At 33.5% G+C, this 23750-nt stretch overlaps 1 protein-coding gene and 1 pseudogene across 3 annotated transcripts in view; both read right to left on the reverse strand.

Annotated features, from left to right (window-relative positions):
* STAG1 (STAG1 cohesin complex component) overlaps window positions 1-23750 on the reverse strand; it is a 418952-nt gene that overhangs the window by 71714 nt on the left and 323488 nt on the right. For all 3 annotated transcript variants that reach the window (XM_045791826.2, XM_045791827.2, XM_045791829.2), the window contains 6 exons: window positions 15159-15262; window positions 7859-7951; window positions 7665-7754; window positions 7315-7518; window positions 6095-6165; window positions 4603-4690 (listed from right to left, as the gene is read on the reverse strand). In XM_045791826.2, coding sequence (XP_045647782.1) covers window positions 4603-4690; window positions 6095-6165; window positions 7315-7518; window positions 7665-7754; window positions 7859-7951; window positions 15159-15262 — 650 coding nt within the window. The remainder of the gene's footprint in view (window positions 1-4602; window positions 4691-6094; window positions 6166-7314; window positions 7519-7664; window positions 7755-7858; window positions 7952-15158; window positions 15263-23750) is intronic.
* Window positions 7975-12994, reverse strand: LOC123788449 (large ribosomal subunit protein uL6 pseudogene; annotated as a pseudogene).

Consider the following 23750-nt stretch of genomic DNA (forward strand, 5'->3'; position numbering starts at 1 on the left):
CTGAAAGAATGGAAATGCTCAAAAAAATATTGAAAAGCACACAGGAGGAGGTTTGAAAGGAATTCCCTCTGGCTAATTCTGCAACAATTTGAGCACCAAAATAAATAATAAAAGGAGTCCATTTTAACTAGCTGGACAGAATAGGAATAAAGTAGCAATCCATGAATTCATATGAATGTTAAAAAATGAATGAGTGAATGGAGAGGGCATTATAGCAGAGGGCCAAAAAATTAATGACATAAATAAATGACAGTTAGAAAATTACCATTTAATTTACCATTTTGTGACCATGACAGAAATAAACGACTCAGACAAGAATCATAAATAGATGCTAACATTGTATCAAAGTTTGTAAGAAACAGGAATACTTACACAGCCTTAAGGAATCTTTCCACATTAAAAATGAAAATGGAAATTACATAGGACAGACTTGGCAGAATCTACCTTACTAAAGTAATCAAAGTTAATATCACAAATAGCAAACAAACTGATATCATGTGCCTCCTGATGTGATGCACTGAAGACAAATATCATTTACTGTAGCATTCCTACCAAGAATTCATTATATGGATGATTAGACAAAACTAAGTTGAGTACATTCTATAAAATAACTGCTTGTACTCTTCAAAATGTCAATGTCATCAAAGAAAAGGAGAAGAAAGCATTCCAGATTAAAAGAGACAAAAAAAAAAAAAGATATAACAACTAAATGCAATGTGTTATTCCTTGACTTCTGGCCTGGGAAAAAACTGCTATAAAGAATATTATTACTAATTTTTATATATGCATATTTATGTAAAAATAAAAACATATGTAGAGAGAAAGTATGCAAGTATGTAGCTGTGGAAAACTATTGCCAGAGTAGATGAATCAGGTGAAGGGGTAAGAATTAATTTTTCCACTATAACTTTTGTATAATTTGACTTTAAAAATTATTATAAAATTAGGTAAATTCTTCTAAACTTCAATCATATTCTAAAGCTATAATAGTTAAAACAGTACTGGCATGAGAAAAGATCAGTGGAAGAGGAAAGAAAAAAAAATTCAGTTAACTCTGAAGAGTGGGACAAAGAAGCTTCTAGTTAAATGGTTACCATGGAAAACAGAGTCAAACATATGGACAATAAATTAGACAGATAGACAATAAATCTTAACTACCTTCAGAATGTGAAGCATGACTAAAGGTAGATATTCTGGTAGTTATTTGATATACCTGCTCTAAAAGGGTACTTTCTTTGAATTCTAATTTAAAGTACAGAATGGCAATCTAGAAGAGTGAGCATGCATGGTCCTATGAAGAACTCGTCGAATCCTGTATACTTTTTGAATTTTTAATACTGGGTATCTAAAGACATGTTTCTAGGAGCTGCTTAGTGGTACATAGTTTTTATTGCTAAAACAAACAAGTGTATAATCTAGTAGTGATGCACTAAAACTTCATACACGTGATTACAATTTTAAGAATATGTCTAATGACACAAATAGTAAGATATTCCATGATCATGGATTGGAAGAACATATATCGTTCAAATGTCCATACTACACAAAGCAAATTACAGAATTAATGCAATCCCTATCAAAATACCAACAGCATTTCTCACAGAACTGGAACAAAGAATCCTAAAATCTGTGTGAAATCACAAAAGACCTCGAAGAGCCAAAGCAGTCTTGACAAAAAAAAGAACAAAACTGGAGATATCACAATCCCAGATTTCAAGATACACTACAAAGCTGTAGTAATCAAAACAGTATGGTACTGGCACAAAAACAGATATATAGATCAATGGAACAGAACAGAAAGCCCAAAAATAAACCCAAAATTGTATGGTCAATTAATCTTCAATAAAGAAGGCAAGAATATGCAATGGGAAAAAGACAGTCTCTTCAACTAATGGTGCTGGGAAAACTGGACAGCAACATGCAGAAGACTGAAACTGGACCACTTTCTTACACCATACACAAAAATAAACTCAAATTGATTAAAGACCTAAATGTGAGAGGGAAACCATAAAATTCCTAGAAAAAAGCAGAGGCAATAATTTCTCTGACACTGGCCATTACAACATTTTTCTAGATGGGTCTCCTGAGGCAAGGGAAACAAAAGCAAAAACAAACAATTGAGACTATATCAAAATAAAAAGCTTCTGCACAGCAAAGGAAACAATCAACAAAGCTAAAAGGCAACACACTGAATGGAAGAACATATTTGCAAATGACATATCTGATAAAGGGTTAGTATCTAAAATATATAAAGAACTGATACAACTCAACAACTAAAAAACAAATAATATACTTAAAAACTGGGCAGAGGACAGCAACAGATATTTCTCCAAAGAAAAGAGAGATGGCCAAAAGACACACGAAAAGATGCTCATTATTACTTATCATCAGGGAAATGCAAATCAATACTACAATAAGATATCACCTCACGCTTGTCAGATTAGCTAAATCCCAAAACACAAGAAACAAGCAGCATTGGTAAGGATGTGGAGAAAAAGAACCCCTTGTGCACTGTTGGCGGGAATACAAAGTGGTGTAGACACTGTGAAAGACAGTATGGAGGTTCCTCAAAAAATACTAATGATCCAGTAATTCTCCTACTGGGTATTTACCCAAAGAATACAAAAATACTAATTCAAAAGGATCTTTGCACCCCTATGTTTATTGCAGCATTATTTACAATAGCAAATTATGGAAGCTGTCTGTGTCCACTGATAAGATGAATGGATAAAGAAGAGGTGAGATATATGCATGTATATATACACAATGGAATATTACCTTCATCATAAAAAAGAATGAAATATTGATATTTGCAACAACATAGATGGAGCTACAGAATAGAAAGCTAAGACAAATATGTCAGTCAGAGAAAGACAAACACTGTATGATGTGGAATTTAAGAAACAAAACAAATGCACAAAGAAAAAAAAGAGACAAACCAAAAAAAGAGACTAACTATAGAGAACAAACTGATGGTGAGTAGGGAAATGGGTGAAATAGGTGAAGGAGATTAAGAGTACACTTATCATGATAAGCATTGAGTAATGTTTAGAATTGTTGAATCACTATATTGTAATCCTGAAATTAATCCTGTATGTTAACTATAGTGGAGTTTAAAATAAAAAGAGTATGTGTCCAAGATTAAGAAAGTTTAAGCAAATGTCACATGTATCTGTTCTCTTACTCAAACTAAAATAAAATGGGGTAAATAATACATACGCAGTGAAAATAAGTAATGGAAAACCATGATAACCAAAGAAGACAATGATGTGAGACTGTCACAAGTTCTATGACGATAAATGATGGTGTAGTGAATTAAAAAAGAAATTTTGACATAGCTACAATCCCCAGATGAAACAGAGATGTGCTATCCTCATTATTTTGTTGAGGAAAATGAGGAAACCAAAACAAGGAATATCTTTATCAATCCCTTTCAACTTTGAAGAACAGCTTGGGAATATTAGTCAATAGTATTTAGGCTACTGAAAAGTTTGAGATAAGACAGGATGGAAGTTGAAGAGTCAGCAATAAATGAAGTAAAACAACAAAGTTAAATATTTAGCTTCTTTCCACAAACTATAATAACACCTATAATCATAATCAAGGACATCTGTTATTAAGAATGGCTGTTAAATTAAGTAGGGATCAAAACCATGAATTAAAACAACTTAAAAGAATTAATCATAGCAATGATAAAGCATTGCTTCTGTGATTAACTTTTAATATGCTATCATAATTGTTGTATCTGTTGAAATTCTCACTTAGTATAATAAAGTGTCATTTAGTATAATAAAGTATCCACATTGCCAAATGGGAATAGATAAGACCACCTCTAAACACCACCTGTAGCTAACTATGGATTGATATCTTGGTCTAATGAATGAGTATATGCAGTATACAAAATAACTTTAATTCTTAGAAAAGACTGTTATTGCTAAGTAACAATAATTGTGTCAATTAAAATTAACTCTAATAAATGTAACCGTTAACAATTGTAATAATTACAATTGTTAAGTAACAACAACTTAATTCTTACATAGACTTAAATTGACTATTTTAAATTTCTTCTGAGAAATTTGGTGAATTCCTGCTCTTTCCATTCCAACATATATATGAATGCAAAAAGGTCTAAAGTCTACTAAAGGTTTCAAGCTTACTTAATTATGGTTCTACTACAAAAAGTACGCCATACCTAAGGCTTACTATTATCAATATCTAGAACAGTGCCTGGAATACAGCCATACTAGGAATTTTCATCAAACTGAATTGATTAAGTTCTGAAATTGCTACTATAGTAACTAATGGTATTTTTCCTAAAAGAGTAATACTGTTTACTTTAGTATTAAATGTTTGAAATACATTATAGCAAAGATTCTCTACTTTTTTCTGCTCAAACCTGAAAATATAATACATCTATCAGTAACATTCAATCACTAACATCTATCAATAATATTTAATCACTATGGCAATAATTCTCAAAGGAAGCAGCTACATTTAAGAATTATCAACTACTTTCTATGTAAGGCTTTTGATAATCCTGTGTGATTTCAGAGACACTTAGCTTTCTAAAATGACAAAGAAGGAATATCAATAAACTCCTACCTGTTCTGGCATTGCTCCATGTTCAATTCCAGTCTTCAATAATCTGTAGCAATTACCAAATAGATCCCATTTTGTGAGATCATGAGCACTAAAATAAACAAAAATGCATTAATTTTACTCTAGAGCAGAAGAAAATTTAAATTTGAGCTCAGTTTCAGTGGGTGGAAGTATAAAGTAACTTCAATTTCTTATAGAATCGAGAAAGATTGATAAATGTGCAAATAGAAAGAAAGGAAGAAGGAAACAAGGAAAGAGGATGGAAGGAAGAAAGGAAAGAAAAAGAAAGAAAGAAAAAGGGGAAAAGGGAAAGAGAAACAAGGAAAGTGAGAGGGGGAGAGGAGACAGAGAATACATAAGCTGATATTAGGAATTAATTAAAAGAAATCAATTAACAATAAAAATTCATACCTTTAAATGAAGATTACTACTACACAGTCAACCTAAGCCTGTACTCCCATTTCATTTTTCCTAGCATATTTTAAAATACATTTTAACAAATCCATTCACAATTTCAAAATATAAATACATGCGTATTTTTGAAAGAGAGACTTGTATTCACAAGAAAGACAAAACCAGAGGAAAGGAAACATGGCAAAGCTAGAAAACTTTAGTGTAGCTATAGGCTTCTTAATTGAAATAATGCTGACATTTTATTTTCTCATGAGTTCTACTACTAAAATTGTAGATCAATGCCTGTTAACTTTTATTTTGAAACACCAAAATATTTTTTTAAAAGGAGTTTTGACACTAGTTGTCAACTTTTATTTTCAAATGTTAAAATATTTTTAAAACTAAGAGTTTACTTCTCCACAGAATTCCAAACAGTATACTTGTATATAAAGAAATGTCTTAGATTTTAGACACAGTTTTTGAAATCTGAAGTATTCATTAATGTAAGGACTACACTTAAACATTCTTTTAACAACAAAGTCCTCTATTTTCCTTTCTTTATGGAGAAGATAAGCATACCTCATTAACAAGGGACATATAAATTACAATTTAAAAATAACATTTATTTCATTAATCTGAGCCTTTTTTCCTTATTCAAGTCCAGCTAGTCTGTCTACACAGTAAGAGCACAATAATAAATAGACAAACAAGAACGATTAAGGAAAAAAAGCTCATAGACATAACTTTCATGGCCTTCCCCAAAATATTTTTTCTTATTTATAAGATTTCTAAAAGCTATCAAATGCAAATAATACCTCTAAACTCCAGCTTATAGAGTAAGCCTAGTAATGGTACTGATTAACAAACTTGTACAGTGTACAGTGTATATTTGTTACACTGAGTGATAAATCTTACTCCATAAGTAATCAAATAATAAAACCCCATAATTTATCTGAAGAAAATCTGAATAATAAGAAAAAAATCACACCTCAGTATTTGTCTAAAACTTCCCACTATAAAAAGGATGTTAAATATTATAAAAATAATCTATTTTATGTTGGCTAAAAAATGTTATTAACCAAATCGAAATAAAATTACATACTTATGAAAAGACGTTAACCGCTTTAATGTGGAAAGAACATTGTAAATATCATCATCATCAGCTTCTTCTCCCTATAAATAAAATAGACATTATTTCATTACCATAATTTTACTTATCCTGAAATTCACATGGAAGTCTATTACTACTGCCTAAAAGAATGCTCTTTCATTATATAAAGAATACATATTCACTGTTGGTAAATAAGAAAGTACAAATAAGCAAAAAACCAAAAAAAAAACCACCCATAATTGTTAACACTCAGAGACAGCCACTTTTGCACTTTAAACAATGCTGTAAACATTAACATTGTATACTTTTCTGATTAATACTTTAGGATAAATTCATTGAAGCTGCTGAGTGAAAAGGTATGTACTTCAAAGATTTTAATAGTTATTCAAAGATTTTATTGATTGTCAGTTACTTTTGTAGCTCAAAATCACAATGAAAAATCAAAAATTGTTGAAAAAAATTAAAAGTTAAAATTAAAAGTTAGAAGCAGGAAAAAACTGGTTACATGGATTAAAAAGAAAATCCTATCAGCCTGGCCATCAGAGCACAGAAAACTGTGGGGGTTCTCAAATTGCTTACACTGATTGGAGGTAGAAGGCAAGAGGCGGGAATCCTAAGAATAATTATAAAAATAACCAGTTGGAGATGTTTGCTGTTATCCTAGGCATACCACTGGTAAGTGGCTGTCCCTTACAAGCACACTTAATTTTTATGTTCTATTTATTAGCACGTCATAACAGTTCAGTAATATTAAAATGTAAATTAGGCTCCAGGAAAATTGAAAAATGAATTAAGAAAAGCCAGACTTTAAAAAGAAAAAAAAAATTAGCTTTTATGAAAAAGTTTTTTTTATTTTTTTATTTTTTAAGGGGGGAATGGAGAGAGAGACAGAGAGAGAATCTTAAGCAGGCTCCATGCCCAGTGTGGAGCCTGATGCAGGGCTCTATCTCACAATCCTGAGATCATGACCTCAGCTGAAACCAAGAGTCAGACGCTTAACTGACTGAGTCACCCAGGCACCCCGAAACAGGTTTTTAAAATAAAGTATAACCAAAGTTAACGTTTATAGGATGAACAGTTGCAATAATGCTAAGATTTGAAAAAGACAGAGAATTCCACTAGATTTTATTTTATGGAAACGATCTGCACATTCAACTTTGAATAATTATTAGCCAAAATTATCATATACACGTGTTTACTTTAAAACAGACCTCTTGCAGTAGATCTTCCACAGAATGATTGAATCGATCTACAAACTCATCAATCAGCTGACTTCGAGCTATGTCAACTCTGTTTTGGATGGTATACTCTTCACTGCATAAGATGCTATAGGTTTTACTGCAGGCTTCTAGAACATCTGATTCTACATGTTTCTCCACAACAAACTTAATCTGTTTTAATAAAGCATCCAGATGCTGAGGAGGAAAAAAAGAAAAACTATGATATTTACATTAATAAAAATAAGCATTTGTCAAATAGTAAGCCTATAGATTACATGAAAATGAAATAATCCAGTTATTTAAACTGACTATAATAGAATTTTGATTTCATAATGTCTTACCTTTTCCATTCTACCTGTGCTATAAATTTCTAGATCAAAATACTGTGGGATCTGTAGCAAGTTTGCTACCTTCTCTGCATCTGCAGAATACTAGAAGAAGGAGAAGCAAAGAAAAAAGAAGTTAACTACTTTAATAGTTTAGTAATAACCAAACTCAGTGGCATATTATCACAGAAATGTAAATGAAATTATACCTTTGATAGCAACATGGGAAGTGTGATAATAAAATGCTCAGTCAATTTGTTTCTATCATCAATTTGAGTTTTTCTTTCTTTGGCAGTTAGCACCTAGAAAAAAATTGCAATGGGCAAATAATATAATGTCACATAACAATTTATAAATCTAGAATGTTACACAGAACAATGAAGCATTGGTAATGTAGCTGAGAATTTTCAGAGGAGGTTAACAAATTACTAAAACAAATATCTCTAGTTTTATGCTTATTTCTAATTAACATGCAGTTATTACTTTATTAAATAGCTACTTAAGAATCACTAAAGCTTAGATAAATTACTACTTGTTTAGATTAAAAAAATTAACATTTCTATAAAACCAGTTATGAATATAAAAATATTGAAACAGTGAAATAATTTTTCCAGTTTTAACCTCAATATGTTAACAGTAATCTCCCCTTTGTTAAACACACTTTTCTAAAAATACTTTAAAAAGTAATGCTTTTTTTTACTGTCACCAGCTAATAAATTTTCACTTATTTTTTAAAGCATATACTAACAATGTCTCTGGACTCATTTGTTGTAGTTGTCCTTCTAAGTTCATAAGTCTGTTAGGCAACAATCAAGACACAGGGGTACAGCCTTTCATCACTGAACCAACTGAAGCTGATAATGCCCATCACCTTTTCCCATATTCAACTAGCTAAACCATAAGTGGTTCCAAAAATAAAATATTAAAATGCAAGTTCAGTTAAGATAATCATTTCCCCAAGGTATTTTATATTTTGCTATTATCTTGAAGGAACCTAGCACCATGATGTTGAATGGCTTTATAGAACAAAAACATTCCAATAGAAATTAGCACTTTATAAATGTAAACCCTAATTTTTTTGAATCAATACAGCTTTTAATGTGTCTTTAAAATATCACAAATAACTCTGAAAAATCATTTGCCATCTTGCTGTTTCTGTAGCTGGACAACTTAGATCTCATTCATCAGCCTGCTGAACTGTTTCTTTTTCAGAAACATACCACCCCAAATTTTCTGATAGTCTTGTTTTTAACTGTTGTTTGCTGAATCAAAAAGTAGCTGATTTCAATACAAGTTCATTGTCATTTCCTTCAAGAATTGGCTCATCTTTCTGGGCTTGAGAAACTGAACAAGCAACACCTGGCCTCATTCGAACCCTGTCAATGTATTTTTCACCCAAGAAATCTTGGATTTCAATAGGAGAACCACTGTCCTGAATAACAATGTTGATGAGGAAGTGAGCATACACAGACCTCATCTTGTAATTTCTGAAAGCCCAGTCTATAATGCCCTTGATCATGCTCCGTACATGACTACAGATAGTGCAAACAATAGTGATTTCTTTTCTATTTCTCTCAAGTTGGTGCTTCTACTTTTTCTTTCCAAGGAGACTGAGTTCTATACTGATGTGACTGAAGTCTCTTCCCAGGGTTCCTCTGGAGCCCTTCACAACAATAGTGCATCCCTTCAGAGTGCCGACATTTCCTGGAATGTCAATAGTCTGCTGAGAATGGTCTTTATTCTCACAGTAGATGTTTGAAAATATGTGAAAGAATAGGGTCTCCTATCTGATTTCTCTTCCAGGAACTTTATTGCTTTTCAACCTCTTAAAATACAAAATAATCACCATGGCATGATTTACTGTATTATGTTTAGTTCTGCACAAAGTAACAGAAGAGACTACATATTATGTGGAATACATGTCTAGGAATGTATTCAGGGTATTGAGAAGTCATGAAATTCATGTGGCAATGTATGAGAGAGGTCTAAAGGTATTGATTTTAGAGAAACAGCTGTCTTTGATTAAGTGATCATTATGTTAGGCAGTCTATATGCATGAACTCAATCCTCAAAACCTCTGATGGGATGGTAAAAATGGCACACTACCTATGAAGGAGGAATTTGCCAATATCTAACAAAATTGGATACACATTTTTCCTCTAACCCTAACAGTCCTATTTTTAAGCAATCTACCCCACCAACACACACGGTACAAGTATGAAATGACCCAAGATTATTCACTGTGTAGTGAATTATTTCTAATAGTAAAAGACTGGCAACCACCCAAAAGACTCTCAATCATGTATCCACATAATTGATGCTATGCAGCCATAAGAAAATGAAGATCTCCAAATAAACATATAGAGTGATATCTAGGATACACTGTTAAATAAAAATGTAAGGTACAGAACACTGTACAAAATATGCTATCTTTTGAGGTAGAGGGAGGAGGATAGAGTGCATACATTTATCTATACTTGTAAAATGAAACACTGGAAGGATATTCTGAAAACAAAATGGTTATTAGTAGGAATGGGGTGTAAAGGGAGATATATAAATATATGAAGGGCTTCTCTGAATGCATATTTTTACATGGTTTTGACCTTTTAAACTATGTAAATGTTTTACATGTTTCCAAAAAATAAAAATGAGAAAAAAACATACAAAATCAAAGAGGTAAAAACCTTGCTATGCTAAATTTATGTCATCAATATCAATATCAATATGTAATTTAAATATATATGGATATATATACAGAGAAATATATACATATATTTCTTAGCTCTGTGTACTCGAAGTGTCATCAGAAATAATAATCAACTGACAATGAATACTCTTAGTGACAAGATTTTAACTTTAAATACTACTCTATTAAAAGGCACCATGGCTTGTTGGAGATTCCTGTGCTAGAGTAATAGAAGAATCAGCCTTTAAAGTGACTTCCAGTAACCTCTGCCTCCTGGTATCATGTTCTTGGATAGTTTCTTCCCACAATGACTAAGGTTGACATGTGTTAACCAATAGGAGACTGTGGAAATGATGTTATGTCACTTTTGAGAACTAGCTCATAAAAGACACAGAAGTCCAGCTTATTCTCCTTTGGACCATTAATTCTGCTTTATTCTCTTTTGGATCATTCACTCTGGGAGTGGGGGAAAGAGGTAGCAACCATATCATGAAAACATTCAAACAGTCCTACTGAAAGGTCCATAAGGTGAGGATCTAAAGCCTCCCACTAACAATCAACACTAACTCGCTAGTAATGTAAGTAAGCCATCATAGCCATCATGAAGTAGTAAATTAACAACCAAATCTTCAGACACTAAAGCCCTGGCTAACATCTTAAATGCAACCCTATGAGAACCTTAAGCCAGGAAAAACAGCTAAGACACTCCCAGGTTTCTGATCCATAGAAACTGTGAGATAATGAAGGCTTATTGTTTTAAACCTCTAAGTTTTAAAGTAATTTTTTACATAGCAATAGTTAACTAATATAAACAGTAAAGGTAGAAAGTGAACTTGATGAGAAAGCAAGAAAGTGCACAAAAAATGATTAAGATATGTCAAAAGGATAAGAAATGTTTAGCCTGAATAGGCTCTCATCTCAAAGTTGGGACAACACATATTTTTAAAACTTTTATTTTGGAAAATCTAAAAACCACTTATTTGTCATTATTGCCTCATTAATTCCACATAGTTTTGTTCTTTTTTCTGTAACATTTTTTTTTAAAGATTTTAATTTATTTATTTGACAGAGAGAGACAGTGAGAGGGAACACAAGCAAGGGGAGTGTGAGAGGGAGAAGCAGGCTTCCCACTGAGCAGGGAGCCCGATGCAGGGCTTGAGCCCAGGACCCTGGGATCATGACCTGAGCCAAAGGCAGACGCTTAACAGCTGAGCCACTCAGGCGCCCCTTTTTTTTCTGTAACATTTTAAGGTAAATTCTTGGTATATCATTTCACTTCACCCATAAATACTTAAGTGTATATTTTTAACAGTGAAAACTTAAGAATAAAAATTTGCCATCTCCAACAAAATGAAACAATAACTTCTTAGTATCTTTTCATACCCAGTCCATAGTTTTCTCAATTTCTATGTTTTGGATTTCTGTATGTGTTTATCTATCTATCTATCTGTCTATCTATCTATCTATCTATCTAATCTTAGAGAAAGAGCGAGTGCGCAAGTGGGAGGAGGGGCAGAAAGAATCCTGAAGCAGATTCCCTGCTGAGCGTGGAGCTCTATACCAGGATCCTGAGATCATGACCTGAGCCAAAATCAAGAGTTGGATGCTTAACTGAATGAGCCAACAGGTGCCCCTCTGTATATGCATATTTAATTAAATTTTGATATGATTGAATTTATGTCAGCCATTTTGCTATCTATACATCTCATGTCTTTTTCTTTGTTTCTCTGTTCCTTCTTTACTACCTTCTTTGGGGATTCTAATAAACTCTTTAATTTACAATAATCAACTTTAGGCTGATATTTAATTACAGCAAAATACAGCAATTTTGCTCTAATATAGTTCCATTTCTTTACATTACTGCTGTCACATATATCTATATATCTTATAATCTTAGTACTTTAGTACTAAAATTACTGCTTTAAATAACCTCATGTCCCTTTAAAGAAATTAAGAGGAAAAAAATGTATTATATACATGGCCTTTTATATCCACCCATGTATTTACCATTTCTGGTACTCTTCATTCCTTCCTATGGATTAGAATTACCATTTGGTATTATTCTTTACAGAAGGACTGGGAGGACTTCTTTTAGTATTTCTTCTAAGGCAGGTCTTCCAGCAACATGTCTGTCAATCTTTGCTTTTCTGGGAATGTTTTTAATTCACCTTTATATTTGAAAGATAGTTTTACTGGATTTAGAATTCTTGGTTAGCAATACTGTCTTCTTTCAGTGTATATGTGTTTCTGTCAGTCTTCTGGCCTCCACTCTCTGATAAAATATTAACTGCTAATCTTGTTACAATTGCCCTCTATAGGACTTGTTTTTCTCTTGTTGCTTTCAAGATTTTTTCTTTTTGGCTTTGGACCGTGACTATCCTATCTGGAGATGAATCTTTCATGTTTACACTACTTGAGTTTTGTTAAGTTTCTTGTTCTCTGGATTAATGATTTTCATCAAATTTGACAAGTTTTTGGCAAATATTTCTATGAATGTTTTTCTTTCCTCTTTCTCTTACTCCTTTCTTTCTAGAACTCTCATTATAAAAATTTGATGCACTTAATGTTGTTACACACTTCTTGGGCTCTGCTCATTTTTCCTCAGTCTTCTTTCCTCTCTGTTCTTCAGAATGAATAGTTTTTATTAATCTACCTCCATGTTCTATGTTTCCTTCTTGTCATCTCAAATTTGCTATTTTCAACTCTAGAATTTCCATTAAGTTTTCCTTATTTCAGTTATCATATTGTTCTGTCATTTTTTGAACATATTTTTCTTTGATTCTTTCAACATACTTATAAGCTCTGAAGTATTTGCTAAATCCAACAATTGGGCCTATTCAGAAGGTATTTCTATTGTTTGCTTCCCCCCCCAACCCCTGCCGGCTTCCCAAGTATGGTCACGTTTTATTGTTTCTTTGCTTGGCTGTAATTTTTCTGGAAGAGTCAACATTTTTAGGTAATACCTTGTAGTAATTATGGATTTTTAACTTGTTTTTCTAATTTTTATATTTAAAAAAGTAACTTAAACTTCAAATCTATTAAGGGTTTGCCCCTCTGAGACCTGGGTTAGAAAGCATATTCAAAGTTCAGCCAGTTCTTCAAGAAACAAGAACTGATGGCAAGGATGTGAAGAAAAAGGAACTCCTGTGTGCTGTTGGTGGGAAGGCAAACTGGTGGAGCCATTGTGGAAAACAGTATAATGTTTCCTCAAAAAGTTAAAAATAAAACTACATTATAATACAGTAAATACACTACTGGTCAAAATACAAAAAAAAAATTACAAAAACCTAATTCAAAGGGATACATGCATCTCTGTGTTTATTTCAGCATTATTAAAATAGTCAAATTATAGAAGCAGCCCAGTGCCCATCAATAGATGAGTGGATAATGAAGACGTGATACACACACACACACAAAGAATATTATTCAGCCATAGAAAGGAAAAAAATCTGGCCATTTGTAATGATGTGAATGGAGCTAGAGAGTATAATGCTAAGTGAAATAAGTCAGAAAAAATAGCATATGATCTCATATGTGGAATTTAAGAGACAGACGAGCAAAGGGAAAAAAAAAGAGAGACACACACACAAACCAAGAAAGAGACCCTTAACTATAGAGAACAAACTGATGGTTACCAGAGGGGAGGTGGGTGGCGGATGGATAAAGTAGGTGAAGGGATTAAGAATACACTTATCATAATGAGCATTGAGTAACGTACAGAATTACTGAATCACTATATGGTACATATGAAACTAATATAACACTGTATATGTTAACTATACTAGAATTAAAATAAAAAGTGAAAACATAAAAAAGAAAAAGAAAAAACAAAGTCCAGCCAGTTCTTAAGTTTGCTTTGACTTTTATTTTTCATTGGGTTATCTCTGGCTTCTCAGTCAGCCAGTGATGCATGGAGAGTTCATCTAATTCTTTTTATGGCTTTCTCATTCCAGGATCTTTCAATTAGATTCTTGGTCGGTCAACTGTTCTTCCCATCTAGGACCACAATCTCTGACTATCACAGCTGTGGGTTTTTCCTTGTTTGTTTCTACCATGTTTGCCATTTCTGGTTCACAAAGCTCTACCATGAGTCTGTGCCCTCTGAGAGTAAAGCTGCTGGTTTTTACAGATGTACCACTCTGGTAAAGCTACATCAAGTTCATGGGTGGGTGTATGTGAATTATAATGCCAGGCAAAACGGCAGTAGACTCCTGCTGCTTTTACCTGAAGTTTTGGTAGTTTTTCAAAAATAAATGCTTCTCAATTTGTCTTTTATCTTTGGTGAATTCCCAGAACCCTCTGATTAGGTTTTTGGACAAATTCTGTAGTTTTATACTTCTTTTTGGGGTGTAGAGAAGAATACCTACCTCTGCATACCACCAGAGCTGGTCTTTCTATCGGTGATTATCTCAATTCATCTTAATACCACTAAAACTTGTATTAGCCCCATATTACAAATAAGGGAATTAACACAGAAAGAAAACAGTCAACTATCCAAAGATTAAACAATTGCTAAATGGAGGAGGAAAAACAGGCATTTGCTTTCAGAGCTTTCTGTGTTTTTAAAAGATATGAATATGAAAATTATTAAAGTACTAGATCAGAAGCAGGTACAGGTGCTTTGGGAATATGGAAGAAAAGAATCTATTTTTGAAACCTAAGTGTTATTAGTAGATATAATATAAAGACAAATCACCACAGCATGTATCATTTACAAAAATACCATGTTTTTATGGATAAACATACCACTAAAATTTTCAGATATTTAAGATAGGTAAACACATTAAAAGTCTTTCTGTAGATTTTGCACTAATATAACTTACTCTCTTGCCAGTACCCCTTCCCACTGGAGGATGTGCCTCAGCAGCTTGACGAATTGTACAAACCATTAGTTCTATAAGAGCACTCTCTTGACGGTCAGACATTGCTAAAGTGAAACAAAATGCATGAGAATGAGTAGATAGTTTTACAATAACCATGTATTAAAGAAAACACAATTATAAAAAAACTGCAAACATACTCTATTACTGGTTATTTTAAAGACTGAAGTTAAGCTCTATATTTTCTCTTTTTTTATGAAGTAATATGTGCTTACCATAAGTCAAACAAGAAAGAGATACAGAAAGAGAAAGAGAATACACTCTGGTTTCTTCTAATACCTAATTTCTTCTAGTACCATATTTCTGAATTAGGCAATGCCAAAATTTTACTGTATTTCCTTTCAGATCATTTTAAAGCTCATAAAATCGGGTATCTTTTTTTAAATAAAAAAAGTGCTGTACATATTTTTAAAAAGTAACAATAGATTTTGATTATCTTTCAAGTCACTACATATACATATGAATAATTTTCTTAAATAATTGCAAGTTATTACATAATGAGTATTCCAAAATTTAGTCAAATCCCTACTGTTAACTCAAATTGCTTCCAAATTTTTGTTACTATAAGCAATGCAGTAATAAATATCATTAACACATATATATTTATGTACTGATACTTTTATTTCTGTAGAACAAATTCCCGAGAGAGTAATGGGTCAAAGGTTAAAATCTTGATACTGATAAATATAAGCTTATTTATTGCAATCCAAACCTCCAACTGCAATGATTATGTTTGGTTCCTCGTATCCCTGGCTAGCATAGATTCATAAATTCTTTCAATATTTGCCAATTTGGTGACTGGAAAATGGTATTCCACTGTTATTTTGCTTCTTCCTTAGTGAAATGTATTTTCTTGTTTATTGGCTTAGAATTTTTTCCTGAGATTTGTCTGTTTATTCTTTGCCCATTTTTTCTACTGTTATTCACCTTTCTTGAACTCCTGTATATAAGAAATATTAACTCTGTCTTTTGAATGAGGCAGATATTTTCTCAGTTTGTCCTTTTGATGTTAGACTCCTCCTGGTATCTTTTGTCAAAAATTCTTTTTAATAGAAATCGTTAATTTTTACAAAGTCACATCTGTACTGATTTCTCTTATGGCTTCTGGCTTTTTTTTTTTCTTTCCAATTTTAATGAGATACAATTGACATATAACACTGTACAAGTTTAAGTTATACAGTATAATGATCTGACATATATACTGTGAAATGATTATCATAAATATCCTTCATCTCATATAGATACAAAAAGGCCTCTGGGTTTCTTGTATTGCTTTCAAAGATCTCCTTATCCTAGAGATTATAGAAATACATTTTCTGATTCATTTTATTCACTTTCTTCAGCTTTTACATCTTTAATCTGTCTGGAATTTATTTCTGCTAATAGCATGAAGTATGAGCCTATTTACTCCTACCAAATGAATAGCCAATTAGGCCTCGAACGTTGTTAAGTAAACCAGTTTTCCCTGCTGAATTTAAATGCCACGTTTAAACATTTAAAAATGTTTTAGCCTCTCATATATAGGATTCTTTATTTAGTTTCACTTCTCTATATGTCTGTTCCTATTATAATGCCATACTGCTTTGATGATAGCTGCTTTAAAATATGCTATAATGTACTTTAATGTATAATTTAATTCAATTAGTTTGAACATTGAGTTGAACAAGATTCCTTTACCTAGTCCTTTTTCTAAATATTTTCTAATTTCTATAATGCTAATAGCAAACAACTAAGCATTTTTTATGTGTAAGGTACTACTGTGATTTATATGTATTAACTTGTTTTATCCTCAAAACAATTTCATGAGATAGGAGCTAAAACTTCACACTTTATACATAGGTAAAATGAGCCACAGAGAGGTTGAGTAACTTCCAAAGTACTCAGCTAATGCTGAAGTCAAGAAGTGAACTCAGGTAATCTGATCCAGAGTCTGTTCTCTTAAGCACTATGCTATACTGCCTTTTAAACAGAAGGAAAAAAATTCTATATAAACTCTGAAATCATTTTGCTTAGTTCTTCCTCTCCTCTCACCTCCCAGAACTCTACTCTCTCAAACCCACTGGATTCGAACTGGTATTTTACTTATTTTCATTTTATTTTGCTTAATTGATTTTTTTGAGAGAGACAAAGAGAGAGAGTACACACAAGGGGGGTGGAGGGTCAGAGGGAGAGGGAGAGAGAGAATCTTAAGCAGGCTCCATGCCGAGCACCGAGCCTGATGTGGGGCTGATCTCACAATCCCCAGATCATGACCTGAGTGGAAATCAAGAGTCAGATGCTTAATTGACTGAGCCACCCAGATGCCCCTCAAACTGGTATTTTTAAAAAGTTATTCATTCATTACATGGGAAGAACCAACATTTTAGTAACATTTTCAGCCAGGAACATAAGATAGACCTTTATTATAGAGATCTTATCTGATGTCATTTAAGAAAACGTTACAGTTTTCTTCACACTGTTTTGTACTTTCCTTGTTGAATTCATTCCTATATATTTTTAAAGATATATTTTTAGCACCAATTTGAATAGCTTAATTCTATCTCTGTCTCTCTCCCTTTCTCTGTATACTTATCTATGTTAAAGGCCAATAGATGGGATGATAGAGACAGACTTAAGTATAAATTAAAGAGATTAAGCTTCAGAAGCTTGTATTATTTTTTTTTAACTTGGGCAACAGCAACGAAAAGACAAAGACATAATAAAATCTTGTCCTTTTTATTCTAAAATCATCCTGTTTAAGAATACATATGTTCATCTTAATTTAATCATTTCTTTGGTTTTAACATTTTGATTGTCTTAAGAAAAACACATGAACGTCAGCCTGTCTTAGGAAAGTCACATGAAACAGTTTCAGCTTTTCCATTTACACTCCTCGATCCAAAGCCTAATAGTAGGAAAAAGCTTCCCACTCAATAAAACAACTAAGTTTCTATTTTTTATGATTCTAGAATTTCATAATTTTTCACATTTGGCTGCAGATAAAGGAATGACAAGTTTGTCTATGAACTAAATGCATTTTCTTTTATTTATGAAGAAAATCTCGTTCTACGGAAAGTGAGAAGAGAGAACTTACCAAGTACAGAAACACTCCCCCACTCTAAAATCCCTCTTAGTTTTGAAGAATAACCAAACCTTATACAGTGTCCAATGCCATTAACTTTGTTATTTTATAATTTTGAAGCATCTATGCAGACATGAACTCAAAACAGTTGAAATTTAATTGAAATTCCCTTTGAGATATGACAGCAAAACCAAGTAATAATACTGAAAGTAAAACAAGCCGTAAGCCACAGAAAAGAGCCAAACAGCCACAGTTTCTAAACCTTCAGGAACCTCTTTGCACATCAACTCCATTTCCTCACTATTGATTTTATTCACATCACCTTGAACTGTGGCCTCTCTCTTTGCTTACCAATGAAAAGAAATGCTTAAAAATCACCATCAATCTAAATCATCACTAAAGCTAATAGTCTTTGCATAGCCCTTCTTCTTCTCTGCAGTATGTGGTATTATTAGCCATAGATCTCTTGAACATCCTCTTTACTGAGCTTCTATAGGGTATAATTATCTCTTATCATCTTTTTTATACAGCTTGCTAGAGGCTCTTACTCTCTCTTGTTTTTCCTGCCTTTGTCTCCTATCCATAATCTTTAAAACTTGGCTATGGGCTCTTTCTTTATAATCCATCTTCCTCTTCCATATTTTTATTGTCATTTCCCATAGAGACCATTGCCACATCTAACTGGTCTTCTGTCTATCCCAAGCCATGTTTACAAAGAGCACTTTTCCTAAAACATGAATTGGATCATATTACTCCCCTGTTTAAAATCCTCCCCTACTACTTAGAATGAACTAAATAAATCTACTTACAAACTAAAATGTTCTACATTATCTGGCTTCTGCCTCTATCTCATCTCGTGCCACTGGTTCACTGCACTCTAGCTACTGCAGCACCTGGAACATAACAATATCACTCATGCTTCAGATCTTTGCAGATCTCTCTACGCTACCCAGATGGCTCTCTTTTGACACCTCCCATGGCTAGCTCCTTCATCCTTCAGATTTTTGGTTCATAGGTGACTTCCTCAGAGAAATCTTCCTGTAAGGATTCAATCAAAAGACAGACCCCTCCTTATTATCATCCATGACACTTATTAACCCTTGAAATTATTCTGTTTACTTGGTTTTGATCTGCCTTCCCCACGAGAATGTAAACTTCATATGGGCAGTGAGCTGACCTTGTTTAGGACTGTACCCTGGGTGCTTAGTGTGAATAGTTAGCATATAGAAGGTGACAAATAAATATTTTTAAATTATAAATAAATTAATGATTCCTTGCTTTGAAGAATTTCATTTATCCACATTTACTTTATTCAGTACCTGGATCACTGAATTCTACCAATAGAAATAACCACAGAAGATTATCTACACTAAATTTGGGGGATTTTCTTTTTTATAGATGAAGAAGCTGAGAGACCCACATAAGTTAAATAACTTACTTAGGGTTTCCTTACCTGGTTACCTATTACTGAGGACCTCATATTGTACTAGAAATGTACCCAGTAATTTGATTTTGATATAGAACACATACACAATCACCACCACCACCACCACCGACAACAAAACCCTGTCCCTTAAAAACATTGTGAAGCAGACTTTAGGCTGTGATTTAAGTTGCTATTGGTAAGTCTTTGACAATGCGTTTCCCCAAACTTTAGGCCTGTTTCCAACTGCTAACTAAACTTCCATCCACTGGTTTTATACTCCACCTACATAAAATATAAATTTCTAACCAGTCTCAAAAATAAATAAGTTATTGGTGACGTTTTGTTACCATAAAATACAGTAAAATAATAGCACCGAAAATTGCTTTGGATGCCATTCCATGCCAGAGCTAATACGCAGCATAGCACCCATATGAATAAATGTGTGAAAAAAGTTGAGTCACAATATAGATACAGTTCTGTACTTGTTATTCATAATTTCCTCAGCCTTGCTTTCCCAGATTCAATCATACCCTAAACTGTGGTTCACTTAAGAACTTTTTCCCATTTTATAACTATCTTTTCTAACTAAAATCAAACCAACCAAACCAAGCCAAACCAAACCAAACTAACTTCTTAACTGAAGTTAAACCCAGTGTCAACTAAATTTAAATAATAACAAAACACCTAATAGTACATAGTTATTTCAACAAGGTAAATTCATGCAAAACACAATGACGACTGACAGACTATCTACTCACTGACACATCTTATTTAAATGAGTTAAAAATTAACAATACCAAAGCATACCACTTTGGCTCTTCCCTTAATTTATATCCCCTGCCTCCCTTCTTCTCATTGGAAATAACCTTGTAGAGCATGGGATGACAAAAAGAAAAATGGCAGGGAATCATGACAACGTCTAACCCGCTCTGATAATACGCTGATTCGATGGTGACAGTCAAGAGTAAAAAAATGAATGGAATGTACTACTAAATACTATCCCAGACACTTTGCTCAAGTGTTGACTGGGCTGTAGTGATTAGAAGGGGAATTGATTTTACTGAAATTGAAAATATTAAAATTCATTAGAAACAATGCATAAAGTCAGTGAACTTAGCTGTGAACATGTATAAGTAAAAGAGGGAGAAAACGTAGAATGTATGTTCATATTCCTGTGATCACAAAAGTGAAAGAGATTTGGAGTAATGCTGAGAGTTTGACCTAGTGAGCAGAAGGCCCCATCAACGTAGTAATAGAGCCATCTTCTTACCAAGGATATCTAGGGAAAAAAACCACATGCAAATAAAGCAAATGATAAAGTGGGGTCAAATATACTATAATAACCTCTACCTTAAGAGATGGTCTGGGAAAACTTGGGGAAAGATCTGTGTTACGGATTAAGAATGAGATTATGAGGCAAATACTCTGAGTTTAAAAGAGGCAATATGGTCAAACTCTCACTCTGCAGATGACATGATACTTTATGTGGAAAACCCAAAAGACTCCAACCCAAAGTTGTTAGAACTCATACAGGAGTTCAGTAAAGTGGCAGGATAGAAAATCAATGCACAGAAATCAGTTGCATTTCTATACACCAAAGAGACAGAAGATAGAGAAATTAAGGAGTTGATTCCACTTACAATTGCACCCAAAACCATAAGATACCTAGGAATAAATCTAACCAAAGACGCAAACGATCTGTACTCAGAATACAATAGAATACTCACGTAAAGAAATTGAGGAAGACACAGAGAAATGGAAAAACATTCCATGCTCATGGACTGGAAGAACAAATACTGTGAAATGTCTATGCTACCTAGAGCAATTTACATTGCTCTAGGCAATCCCTATCAAAAACACTATCCACTTTTTCACAGAACTGGAACAAATAATCCTAAAATTTGTATGGAACCAGAAAAGACTAGCTAAAGGAATGCTGAAAAGGAAAGCCAAAGTTGGTGGCCTCACATAGCTAAAGGAATGTTGAAAAGGAAAGCCAAAGTTGGTGGCCTCACATAGCTAAAGGAATGTTGAAAAGGAAAGCCAAAATTGGTGGCCTCACAATTCCAGACTTCAAGCCATATTACAAAAGCTGTAATCATCAAGACAGTATGGTACTGGCACAAAAAGAGACACATAGATCAATGGAACAGAACAGAGAACCCAGAAATGGACTCTCAACTCTATGGTCAACTAATCTTCCACAAAGCAGGAAAGCATATCCAATGGAAAAAAGACAGTCTCTTCAACAAATGGTGTTGGAAAAACTGGACAGCCACATGCAGAAGAATGAAACTGGACTATTTCCTTACACCATACACAAAAATAGACTCAAAATGGATGAAAGACCTAAATGTGAGACAGGAATCCATCAAAATCCTAGAGGAGAACACAGGCAGCAACCTCTTTAACCTCAGCTGCAGCAACTTCTTGCTAGACACGTCTCCAAAGGCAAGGAAAACAAAGGCAAAATAAACTATTTCATTAAGATAAAAAGCTTTTGCACAGCAATAGAAACAGTCAACAAAATCAAAAGATAACCAACATAATGGGAGAAGATATTTGCAAATGACATATCAGATAAAGGGCCAGTATCCAAATTCTATAAAGGATTTATCAACTCAACACCCAAAGAACAAATAACCCAATCAAGAAATGGGCAGAAGACACGAATAGACATTTCTGCAAAGAAGACATACAAATGGCCAAGACACATGAAAAAGTGCTCAACATTACTTGGCATCAGGGAAATACAAATCAAAACCACAATGAGATACCACCTCACACCAGTCAGAATGGCTAAAATCAACAAGTCAGGAAATGACAGATGTTAGTGAGGATGTAGAGAAAGGGGAACCCTCTTACACTGTTGGTAGGAATGCAAGCTGGAGTAGCCCTCTGGAAAACAGAATGGAAGTTCCTCAAAAAGTGAAAAATAGAGCTACCCTATGACCCTGCAATTGCACTACTGGGTATTTACCCCAAAGATACAAATGTTGTGATCTGAAGGGGCACCTGCACCCCCATGTTTACAGCAGCAATGTCCACAATAGCCAAACTATGGAAGGAACCCAGATGTCCACCGACAGATGAATGGATAAAGAAGATGTGGTGTACACACACACACACACACACACACACACACACACACACACACACACAGAGAATATTACGCAGCTATCAAAAAAATGAAACCTTGCCATTTGCAATGACATGGATGGAACAAGAAGGTATTATGCTAAGCGAAATAAGTCAATCAGAGAAAGACAATTATCATATGATAAGAAACAAGGCAGAGGATTACAGGGGAAGAGGAAAAAATGAAACAAGAAGAAACCAGAGAGGGAGACAGACCGTAAGAGACTGTTAATCTTAGGAAACAAACTGAGGGTTGCTGGAGGGGAGGGGGGTGGGGGATGGGGTGACTGGGTGATAGACACTGGGGAGGATATATGTTGTGGTGAGTGCTGGGTGTTGTGTAAGACTGATGAATCACAGACTTGTACCCCTGAAACAAACAATACATTATATGTTAATTAAAAAATAATTAAAAAAATAAATTGAATTAATGAGTAAAAAAAATTAAATAAAAAATAAAAGAGGCAATTTGGGCCACTTTACTGGAGTATATTTGTGCATGATGCATACCTGTTGTTTCTCTCACTGAATTTGTCACAGCCAGAGTAGATAATACCAATGAGCATCACTGCATGGAAAGAACACTGGGGGATGATCTCTCTCCTATAGTGACCTGTTTGGGAAGTCTACTGCAGGAGATGACTCATTCTGTTCTTATATTCCAGAGGGTTGAATTACACAGAAAAGTAGGGGAAACAGAAGAGGGAATGAACAGTATACTATCTTACTTAATTCTCAAAAAACTGTATAAGATACGGTAAGGAAAATAACCTCTATAGTAGGAAGGTAAGAATCAGAAAAATGAGGATACTAGTCACAAAGGATACAGAGTTAAAAATCTGGATGTATTCTTTTGATTCTGAAGTGCAGGTTTAGTTTACAATTGTCACTTACATCAAAGTATCTATAC

This window comes from Ursus americanus, chromosome 20 (genome assembly GCF_024610735.1).
Source record: "Ursus americanus isolate L20-20 chromosome 20, mUrsAme1.1.p, whole genome shotgun sequence".
Classification (NCBI taxonomy): Eukaryota; Metazoa; Chordata; class Mammalia; order Carnivora; family Ursidae; genus Ursus; species Ursus americanus.